A 12,121-nucleotide genomic window follows, 5' to 3' on the forward strand; every position below is an offset into this window, starting at 1 on the left:
CCATAAATCTTGACGTCCGTACATTTATCGATTTATTCCTATCTTCAAAGATTTACGCAACCATGCTGCCCTGGATTCGACTGTCGAAATATTTGTATGGATCAGTTTGATAGGTAGCCACGTATCTATGACTATGAAACGATAAATCATTGTAAATGTAAGACGTGATAAGGATATTGTACCTGATGCGTTATTTTTTTTTTATAACTATTTGTTAAATTTTATATAGAAAAAATGAGAAATAAAAATGTTATCTTATTACACATAATATTTTACGAACAATGGATTTAATACATCGACAGATGCACCTTCATATTTATCGTCAAGAAATTGAATATCTTTGACAATTGAGAGTGTAAAATCGATTTGTGAGAGGTCGTAAACGTTTTATCGCGAAATTTAGGTTAAATGACTTTTCTCGCGAAGAATATCTAGCAAAGTATTATGAAAAACGGGCGTTTGTTGAAACGATTTTTCAGACATGGACATTTGCCGATACGTGAAGTAAATATTTTACAGTATTATCTTGTTTCTACGTAAATACGAGCCTCATAAAGTGACATTTACAGGACGATTGTTCGTACCTTTGGCATGTTCCTGCAGCTGAACGTTGCGAATGGGTTGAGAAAACGCAAGACTGTTACACGGACTCCGTCGTTCAGTACACCGCAATGCTTTTTTGCATTTTCCGATCGGAAAGTGTATCCCTATTTGTTTGCGGTATTTTTCTCATAATTCTCTGGCTCTCCTATCTTTTTCTCATCCTTAGAACAACGGCAGATAATTTGTATGTTATTACAAATATTTTACTCGAATTATTATTACTTTATTTGTTATTAAAATAATGTCGATAACTTGCAATTTAAATTTTACTTTGAACCAACACAGCGAACGTAATATAAAATAATTACAAAACGTAATTCGAGCTAATGAAATTATATGATAAAATGAGAAATTGATTAACCAGCGAGAAAATAAAATTAGAAAATAATTTATAGAGACGTTTACTGTTTATGTTCGTACGTCATCTCGCATTATGAAGTTTCATATAGCAAACAAAACATCGATCGTAGTGGTGGGAGGTAGAAAATTGTGTCAACGTATCTCGGGAAACGATCTACTCTACCAGCCGGTAAATCCGTTTAAACTTATCGTTATTATTGGAACATGAACGAACGAACGAACAAACGAACGAAAAACTGAAGAAATAGGATGAGGTCAGGAAAAAGTTAAGAATTCCGCGTAAATCTGTTTGAGAGACATGAAACATTATTCTAGGTGTAGCTATATACACTCGGACCATTTTCATGTTTTATTCGAAGTAGATTTTTCCTACATAAACTCGCGTTTCTCTATTGGGTCGATCAGCAAAATTCTTGCTATGGCGAAATGGCTTTAAAAGACGACAAATGAATTTAAAGAAAGAAAAATAGAGAGAGAGAGAGAGACTAAAATAGCTTTGTAAAATGTATTTTTATAACATGTGCTATAAGAAACAAAGTACGCGAAAGCAACATTGGGTCCCTCGAAAAGATCGAGTTTACATTAGAAAAATTAAGAATCCTTAAACGAATTATTTTCTTCTATTTCGAATCACGAATCGATGAACGAATTACGTGATACGGTTGACGATACTCTACGTGATTTCTAGCTACGAAATCTTTCCTGTACGCGTGTGTATATAGACGTACATCGAACATTCTCAATATATCGTGAAATATCTATAAAATTTATCGCTATCATAGAGATGTATATAATATTTCTTTCTTTTTGTCTTCTATTTGATCATTGATCGATGACGTTAGTAAAATATCAATACGAGCTTTTCAAGTCGGTATTAATTAAAAACGAACTATTTCGAGACAAAACAAAAGACTAATCGTAGTTATATTTTCACGTTTGATTTGAGAAATTGTGGGATCATTAATTCAATTTGCTTCTTAATCAAATGATTTTTAAAAGTGCATAAGAGTAGTTTAGCAGTAATTTTGAACCATGCCCTTCTCGTTTGTCTTTACTTTCTACTAGTTTCCTGTATAATAGCTGATAATTCAAAGTAAAAGACGATGAGATTTTAATCGAAAGACCGACGAGTTGAACGTTTTTACGGCGTACCATTAAAAAGAAGCGCAACTTGACGTCGACCTACGTGATGGTACGTAGTAGTTGGTATAATCGATACGAGCCACTTTCCGAACTAATAAGGCTACGAATATGCGAACGATAATTCCGACAATGATCTCGGCTATGCATCTACTTTACCTCGACTGTTTAAACGCGAACGTTTAAAATAATGTCGGCTTAAATAAACGAATGTCGTGGATAATCCCTAACGATGATGTTAAAGTCGGCGATAGAAAAACGACTGCTTGATAATAAAGTGCCACAAGTTCATTTGAATGAAAAATATTTTTACATCGTTTCACTATTTCTAACAATGCGTAAAGTTCAAATATCATATTGTATCGTAAAAATGTTAAAATACGAAAACATTAAAAATCAAAACTAATCAACGGTCTAGCTACGTTGAACGAACTAGTTCCCGTCAGATCATCAACGATACATAAGTTTTATGGTTACACATCTACCATTCCCACATAATATAATTATTATTAGATTGTAAAAGACATGACATCTTTGGAAATGTGAGATATGCGTGAGAAGATATTCATATAGAAAAATAACTCGAATTCGTAAAAAGAAGAGTAATAGGAGACAATTAAAAATCAAAATAATTTCATACAAAATATCGTTCATTCGAGATATAAAAGAAAATATGTTGAATTAATGAAACTTTATTGGTATTATCTTTGTTCCAGCTTTTGTCCATCTCTAGCAGTGATAGCTAATATAATGCGTTTGTCAGAAAACATTGCCGGTGTAACAATATTGACATTCGGAAACGGAGCACCTGACATCTTCACGTCTCTTGTGTCCGGCAGCGAAGATGCTATAATCATGTTCACAGAATTGATAGGCGCGGGCGTCTTCGTGACAACAGTGATCGCTGGTTCCATTGCTATGATCAAGCCTTTTCGTGTACACTTGAAGCCCTTGATAAGAGATACATGCTTTTACATAGCAGCTGTCTGCTGGATAACTTATGTTTTACAGGACGAGAGAGTTTATCTATGGGAAGCTATAAGTACGAATTATTTTGTACTACTATTACTACTACCAGTACTATTATTATTATTATTATTATTATTATTATTATTATTACTACCACCACTACTATTCCTATTACTAAGAATCAATTGCTTGTCGTAACAATTTTAAAAGAGGTTCGAAAGAGGGTGAAACGGTGGTAGATGAATTTAATTAAGTCGACCAAAGAGAATTCGCCTTCCAACGTGAGCCACGCAATCTGACGTTCGAAGACTTTCCAGCAATTTCTCTTCTTCTTTTCCTTTTCCTTTTCCTTCTCTGTCTTAGTATTTCTTTCTTTCTTTCTTACTTTTCGTTCTTTCTCCTCTCTTCTTCACTTTTCTCGCATAGTTTCTGTCGTGCCAAGCACAGATTTTCACCCGCCGTAAATTGGATCGGATTATTTATAGCCAGTTTCGACGAGCGTCACGCATGCTTCTCGGACTCTGCTAATACTCGTGGAAGAACTTTTTGATACTCGCTGTGATATAAGATCGATTTTGTACGGTTTAACGTAAAACGAAATGAATTTTGTTCTTGTATGAGTAAAAACCAAAATCTAATCGTCCAGACACAGATCGTTTTGTTTAATAAATTTAATCTATCCGATTATAATTTTTAAATATGTTTCATACGACTTTTCTCCAAATTTTTCGATTAATTATACAATTAGGTTGTAGGGAAAATTCGTAACGATTTAGATAAAAATATGTTCTAGATGAAAAATATGGATCGGCATGAGTTCTTTCCAGGCAACCCGAATAGTTAAAGTTATTATTTTGAGAGGAAGTTCGTGTGAGGTAAGAATATAAGAAAATAAAAGCAAGAGACTTCATTATCGGAAAGTCCAATTGTAATCAAGCGAGTACGTATGCATCTACAGATCAGGGAAAGATTTGAATTTCACGCAAATTTAGTATCGTAAAACGCGTTGACCTAAATTCACTCATCTAAAGACGTCGCCAGAGCGGATAGAACTTGTCGCCAGTATTCTTCTCATTATCCAAAAGGAGTGCTAGCGTATTTTTAATTTCTCCCGTGATTTCTGAACACTTCTCATTTATGCTCGATATTATGTATACGTATATATATACATATCTATCTAGCATTCGATGCATCACGATTTTATTATGAACATGATATGAGATATAAAACATAGTATCAATACTTTTCTCGTTATCATTAAAACAAATCTAACTTTAATTCGAATACTAACTTCATTAGAAAAATATAACGATTCTATATCTTCGCAAGATTTAAAATATAAAAGAAAATAACAAGAGTAAATTAGCGATAATTTCAAACGTTCCCCCGTATCGTCCTACGATAAATTGCTATTTCAATGTTGATACCGTTCATAATTGCAGGTCTTATTCTCCTCTACGTTCTCTTCATCGCCAATGTCGTGATAATGCAAGCCTGTGATACTCGAGAGGAAAAAGTGAAAAGTGCGTTTCGTTCCTGCCTGTTCTAAAACGAGCGTTGAGAGGAATACACCCTCGTGGAAAGTATCCATTCCCTTTCCTCTCTCTCTCTCTCTCTCTCTCTCACCTTTTATCCCTTTACTCTCTGAGACACGCTTCCGTGCTTTCAGGTAGAATCCCAAGCGTACCAGATCCAGATGTATTACATGCTTATCTGCTGAACAAAGATACGAACGCTATCGCCATCCCACGGATTCCCACGAGGAGCCGTCCTTTTGGCTTTCGAGCCAAACTCGGTACCAATTCCCTTTCCTTACCTTTTTTTACTTGTTCTATTATTTTTTTTTTCTTTTCCTTTTTCTGTTTTTTACACATCTTTCTTCTCGTTATTCTTTTTATGTTATTTCTTTTGTTTTTATTACGCTCAATCAAACTCACCTATAATTTAAAAAAAAAAAAAGTCATTCTATGCATAGCGTGATGGTTTAGATTTTTGGTATTTGTTTAAATCTTATACATTTAGGAAAAGTACTGTATACCATTCGTTCTATCCACGATTATTCTCCTTCTACAAAAAATATTATTTTTTCATCCTTCCTTTAAGTTATTCAACAACCCTCTCGGTAACGTAGATCGCTATTATTTCCTTTTACTGGACTTTTCTATATTTTGTTCTTTTCTCTCATTCATTCATTCATTCTTTTCTCAAACAAAAATGAAAAACGTTCGCGTGCGTTGGTACACGCGAATTTGTTTCTCCGAACGTTCGGTTATTCGTAAAAAAATTCTATTTACTTTGTTATAAAGAATTTAAAAAAAAAAGAAAAAGAAAATAAAACTTTCGTTTCGAATCATAAGAAAAAGAAAATATTTGCCAAACACAGACGTCGCGATGGCCGTTGAATTGGACAGAGCACGAATTCGTAGCTATGGCATTAAGATGGAAAACAAAGTCAAGAAAATATTCAAACGACCAAGGGGTCTCTTCGAGGAATTTCTTTACGATATTAATCCGATTTCGAGAGAGGATTGGACGGAAGCAAACCGATTCTTTAAAATCATTCTGATTGTACGTTCACCGGCCACGTTTCTTCTACAATTATTTATACCCGTTGTTAACGTTACGGCGGAAAAGAGAGGTTGGTCCAAGCTGTTAAATTGCTTCCAGCTGTGTGTGACACCAACGGTGGCGTTGTTTCTATTAAACGGTTAGTCGCATTAATCCTCGAGACGCCTACACGTAGTAAGCCCTTCCTCTTTTCTTTTTTACTATTTTTCTCTTTTTTCTTTATTTTCCTTTTCTTCTTTTCTTTTTACGTGTAGCAATAAACGACGGCACGGCCGCCTTGAATCCTCGAAGAAATGATTTTGCTCACGAAGAAGGGGAAACATTCCCAGCACGTTCAGGGGAAATTTAATTCGCATTTAATTTCCTTATGGCTCATGACTCCTCCGAATTGTACGACCTAATATTACGTGACAAACGCGTTTCTCTGTTTCCGCATTTTTTTTCTCCTTTTCTCTTCCCTTTCTCTATTCATTTTTTTTTTCTCCTTTTCTTTTTGATGTTTCCTTTTCTTCAATAAATCTCACGCTTAATCTCGTTGCAGTCGATTAATTGAAACGGTAATTCAATTAAAGGGTTCGTTCAATAAAATTGTTCGCGTAGAAAAATTTGGAAAAAAATATCGCGAATGTCAGAGTTTTCCGTCCGATGGATACATCGAGTAATTTATCGACGCGCACGCATGAATATTTCTGTTGATATAAATGTTTGAAAGAAAATACGTCAAACGGAAATAAGTCTTGACGAATGAAACGTATCGTCGATGAATGACTAAAAGTATTCGCGTTGTATATATGATACGTATGTACACATTTTACAGTCGAGTATTAGATTTTACCGAATAAAAAATATCGTATCGATCAATCGTTAAGGGACGAGAATGAAAAGTGCAAATCTTTCTACTTTGTAAATCCGACACGAATATCGTGTCAACTCGTTTCCGCTCATTTTACACGAAACTCTAGAGGCGTTAATCACGAATCGTCGACGATACGATACGATACGATCGTTAACCATCAGAAGTGTTGACCTCCATTTAATTTTCATCGTTCCTTTGCAGTCTGGCGAGTGAAAGTTGGCATGGTGCCGATACTACCGATATTCTTCGCTTTCGGGACTCTAATAGGTGTAATTGTGTTTCTAACGACCCACGCGGATCGCATACCAAAGTATCATAATGTGAGTTTCTTCAAATTTTTGTTTTTAACTTTATAATATTACTGAAATATCTTTTCAGAATATTTGAGTATCATATTACGAGTCTCGTCAGTTTTTCTTTTTAGAATTTTTTGTTTGAAATACTAAAATATTTTTTTATGACGTTAGAGGATTATATGGGGATACTAGTCAAATTTTTGTTTTTTAAATTTGGAAAAAATACTACAATACTTTTTTTTTATCTCGATGCGAGTATAGCCTTTTTTTTTTAACGTTTCGAAAAAACGCTAAAACATTTATTCTTTTTAACATTTCATCGTAGAGAAAAATGCCTGACAGGTGATCTCCGAATTAATAAATGTAGGTTTTTGCGTTCTTCGGATTCTTTTTTGGTATGCTAGCAGTTTATTTGGTGGCTGGAGAAGTAATGGCCGTGTTGGGATGCATAGGATTTGCCTGCAGTATTTCGGACGCCATGCTGGGAATCACGTTTCTTGCCGTTGGTAATAGCATCGGGGGTGAGTTAGTATGAAAAATGTATTTCATAAGTAGAAAGCGAACGTACGTACTTATCAGCGTTTACGAAAACTAACAGTGAACGACCGTTTTGATATCTCATGACTTATGAAAAATAACAATGCTCTCTAAATTTTACGATTCAATCGTTCCAATTATCTGTTCGAATTATTTTTCACCAATTTCTGTCAAAAATTAATTCATTCCTTCGAATGCGAAACATCGATCATTTGATAAAAAAAGACCAATAAATAACAAAGTCGATCGATGAAAAAACGCTCGTTGATAGAACGGTATACTATATTACAAATAGCTTTTCACGAACGGAGGTATATTTCAATCGAGATGTAAAAATTAATCACCTTCGGATGTAAAGCAAACGTTTCCATATATTTTTTTACAAAAATCAAAATCAAAAAAAGAAGAAGAAAAGATAGAACGATATATCGAACAATAATTAGAAAATATCACAAATAAGAATTACGAATCGAGATAAAAAGGAAAGATGTCATTAAAGGAACGTTAATTAATCCTTCTACTAAGTATTTTATTGTCTTTTCTAAGTGGTACAGCATCCTTTTTTTTTTATCGAATTGTTCGTCCACTTTACCGGCCAAACAAATTAAAACTTTCTTAACTACGTCGTTTTACCTCAAAGCATCGTAATTTCATCCCTACTGTACTTGGGTATCGCTCATTTCGACGTCTCAATTATCGCTTTGAAATCGGAACTTATCCAATACCTCGCATCTCGTTTAACTTAAATTCTATTATTTCCGTTCATACGATGACGTTTATTATTATTACGAGTATACACACAGATTTAGCTTTTTCAAGCATGCATATTTTGTACCGAAAGAAAAAGAAGAAGAATAAAACCGAAGTTTCTATTTGTATTTCGAAGCAAGTTAAATGAAAGTTCAAAAAAGTTTGACGTCAATAATAATTGTGTTTCCTCGTATTTATGATAAAATTGCATTTTTTATTACAAGAACAAAAAAAAAACACAATTTCATTTATTTCAAAAAGTTTCTATAATCGACAAAGAATGTCATAATAGAATATCATATACCATTTAAAAATGTTCCAATCTTCGTGCATATGACATTGCAATTAATACTTAATTAAAGCTCGATCAGAACAAACAGAATCTATAATTGCATTTCGTATATCAAATATAGAAAATGCTTTCTATTTCGAGTAGCATTACCTATTTTCTGAATATAATTGTATGTAATGTAAATCTACGTACACACTCACGGACAGACATGTAATATTGAAATTGAGAACGATAGAAAATTTACACAAAGTTGTTTATTTATTCCGAGAACGGAAAATTATCAATGAAAATCTTGTTACAGATTTTATATCCAATATAACGATAGCTCAGCAAGGTTTTCCGAAAATGGGTTATGCGGCTTGCTTTGGTGGTCCTATATTTAATACTTTATTGGGACTTGGATTGACTTATGGAATATCAGCCGTATCTTCTCCGGATTTAAGGACGAAAATTCGTGTGGGCAACATGGCACCGGGTTGTCTGACTTTCCTATTGTGTTCACTATTGACCACGATCATCTACTTGAACATCACAGGAGCAATGGCACGACGTTCCTACGGATATCTTCTTTATTCGTTATATTTGATTTTCATTCTCATTCAGTTTCTCAGCGAATTCCACGTTATTCATCCCCTAGGAATGGATCATCGTGCGGACGAGTCGGACGGCCGATGAATAATCGAACCTAATCTACCGTTCTCTTGGAACGTAACCTACGAAATGTTATATGGAAATGCTGATGCATTTTTTACCTACTCTTTACGTTAATGGTATATCTATGGATTGATCGATGTCGATGGAATTACCATTATGGTAGAAATGTGAAAAAATATTTGTAACACTCGAATGTTGGTACTTAATCTTATCGAACGAAAGAATAAATTATGTTTCTAATAATACGAATTTCTCAATGTCTCTCATTTAATCCGGATCAATCAATTGTTCGTTTAATTATAATTATTTTTCTATTCGAACTAACTATTCAATTTCTTCGTATTAAGAAATAGCACGAGATTAAAACGTGACTCGAATTCGAGACTCGAAATATCGACGTCAAAAATATTTTCTAAATTGGGTTATTTTTCTTCTTTTTTTCTCTTTTTTTAACCAACATATTTACAATTAAATATTGATCGGAAGATTTTTGTAATGAAAGAAAAAACATCAGGCTCGAGGGTTTGTCGATATTCGATGAAATAAGAAGGAATTCGAAGAAATTCGATAAAATATAGGGGTATCAAAATATTCTTTCGATCGTCGATAAAGAATCCCCAATTTTGCCGCTTACGGCTTTTATATGGAAGGCATAAAAAAATATTTGGGCAAGCGGTATAGAAGCGAAAAGTCCCGTAGCTTTATTAGATCGTTCTCGGACATTTCCTTGGGGACGAGGTCACTGGTTCCAAAGGTAAAGGCGAAGATAAAACGTGGCTACGATAAGGTAAAAATAAGAGTCACGTTCGTAGTCACTAGCCTTCGCTAACTCTACTCGTCTTCTTACATTTTGCATGCTTCTGTACATCATGGGAATCTCTCTCGTTGGCGGCGTACACGAGTGTAATTGAATCTGTTATTAGAGAAGGGACGAGAGAGAAACCATCGTTGTCACGTCGAGACACTTTTTATGAACCCTTTTGTAATTTAAAGAAGAGTCTTCTCTTCAAACAAGGAAAAGGGTCTAATCTTCAAAACGAGTCAACAAACAATACGACTGTATTCTCTCGTCTCTCGAAACATTTTTTTTTCATTTACCTACTATACAAATATATATAATTTATATGAGATAAAAAAAAAGAATTTATATTATATATATATATATATATATATATATTCTTTATGAAATAAGTAGGATATAATAGCGTGACGGCTATCGCCAAGAGAATATCGGTGAGAGTTAATTTGAATCGTGATTCATGATGGCATCGATCGAAATCGATGATAATGTGTTATCGAAATGCGTTCGAGCAAAGGGGTGAGCGGGGCGAGGGGTGAGGTCAATCTGAATATTCGCGCCTACAGCAAGGGCACCAAAACGGAGATTATCTACTCTTTAGCAGAAACCAGCTCAATTATGCAAAGTTAATTTACAGAGGAAGCCAACATGATAACTCTAAACCGGTTATGAAAACGAGATCCTATCTACGTCAAGCCTGGAATTCTCTCGTATAGAGCTGCTAGGGTACCAACTGGATATCTAGATCCGTTGGATTTTTTCTACTGTAGTGTAGAGAAAAGGAAAAGGATAAGAAAAAAGAAGGAGGATAGGGTTTAGGAAAAGGAAAATGGTGGGCAATTTGTAAGCGTGCGAGTTAACGAGCCCATTCACCGAAACGGCCATTCGTCTTTCCGTGGTAATGCAATCAGCACATTTCGAGTACTCTTTTGCATTCGTTTCTACTGGCCTCGCCAAAACTCTTCTTCTTCTTTCTCTTATCTTCCTTTCATTCCTCTCTCACTCTCTCTCTCTTTGGGTTTGTCTCTGTCTTATATCTCGTTCCCTAATTACGTAAAAAATTAATGACTCGTCTCTCACCGTTCGAGCCGTTGTCAGGCAAACTCGCATAGAAGATAATTAACTGCGTACCGATGCCTCTACAGCATCGTTATGCTTGTTGGAAACAGGGATGCCTTGTTTTCACCCTTAACCATTCTAAACCTTCGACTTTCCTACTTCCTCGCACTTTCTCCTCTGTTCCTATTCGATTTTACACAAAATTCTCGTAAATCTCAACGCGCACGCTCGAGTACCGTAACGAGAGTCCTCATCGCGAAGGAAACCATGGCGGAATGTGGTCGGATATATGGAAGTAATAAAATATGGACAATGAAAAGTAATGAATCGAATATATTATAAACTAATAAATTAATCCTAATAAATATATCACTTGTAAACAAATATTTCTATATTACTGTTCGTTACTTGAATAAACAATTGTTTAATGTTTGTCGTGATTATTTTAAATGCAATATGAATAGTTATTTTGAATGTGTATTCACGTCGTCGAATGGTCCTCCAATCGATTCAGCACAGATTGTTTTGCTACTGGAAGATAATAGAGTTCTCGAAAGTTACTGAGGAAACAATAGATAACAGACGAGTAAGTAAACAAATAAAGAAGTAGAGAAAGGGAATAGCTAAATATTTAAACTATAAATCAACATTCTATAGAGAAACCATTATTCCTATTCTCGCTTCAAGTCTTATCAGGACAAGGGCTTACATCTTGTTGCATTATAATAAGAAGAGTATTTTCATCATAAATATAGAAATAATCATCGTAGCTAAAAATTTTAGGCTCGTATTTATGATCATTGTAAGTATACCGTAGAAATCACCGTTGGAAATTCAAGTAAGAACGACAAAAGGATGCGATAAAAGTGTCCGATAAATTTCAATGTGGGCGTGGAATGGTGTGTATCAGGGTTAAGATCTCTAGAGTAGTGGAAAAATTCGCTAAAGTCCCTACTGCCTTTCTCGATACATTCTACCCTACTTCTCCTTTTTCGAAGACGTTCTGTAAAATATGTAAGTCAGGGAGGGTAGTGAACTCGTTTACATGCGTAAAGGGAGTGTACGATCGGAATCGATCATGAGCGAGAAAGTAACATTTTGTAAAACGCGCCTTTTTAGTCCAATATTAACGGTCGTATCCCCACCACTCGGCGCCGAGCGTTTACGCCCTGCTGGGCCCATTATCGAGGACATTCGGTCTATTCTTTCGCCAGACGCTTAAGAGAACACTTCATTTT

The 12,121-nt window shown here is 34.8% G+C and overlaps 1 protein-coding gene across 1 annotated transcript; it reads left to right on the top strand.

Moving 5' to 3' along the window:
- The first annotated feature begins 444 nt into the window (after positions 1–444).
- LOC106785911 (sodium/potassium/calcium exchanger 6, mitochondrial-like) lies at positions 445–9,060 on the top strand. The gene is made up of 9 exons (XM_014746737.1): positions 445–504; positions 570–787; positions 2,820–3,145; positions 4,515–4,595; positions 4,742–4,867; positions 5,456–5,779; positions 6,698–6,816; positions 7,160–7,313; positions 8,673–9,060. The coding sequence occupies exons 1-9, from the start codon at positions 445–447 to the stop codon at positions 9,044–9,046; spliced, it is 1,782 nt and encodes a 593-aa protein (XP_014602223.1). The 3' UTR covers positions 9,047–9,060.
- The last annotated feature ends 3,061 nt before the right edge of the window (positions 9,061–12,121 follow it).

Source organism: Polistes canadensis, unplaced genomic scaffold, assembly GCF_001313835.1.
Source record: "Polistes canadensis isolate GaletaPanama2010 unplaced genomic scaffold, ASM131383v1 scaffold_59, whole genome shotgun sequence".
NCBI classification, from domain to species: Eukaryota; Metazoa; Arthropoda; class Insecta; order Hymenoptera; family Vespidae; genus Polistes; species Polistes canadensis.

Bases quoted from the DNA above. Each gene is read 5' to 3' on its own strand.
- LOC106785911 (XM_014746737.1), top strand. From the start codon at position 445: ATGAAAAACGGGCGTTTGTTGAAACGATTTTTCAGACATGGACATTTG. The intron at 505-569 runs GTAAATATTTTA...TGACATTTACAG, and splicing joins GACATTTGCCGATACGTGAA to GACGATTGTTCGTACCTTTG. The intron at 4,868-5,455 runs GTACCAATTCCC...TGCCAAACACAG, and splicing joins TGGCTTTCGAGCCAAACTCG to ACGTCGCGATGGCCGTTGAA.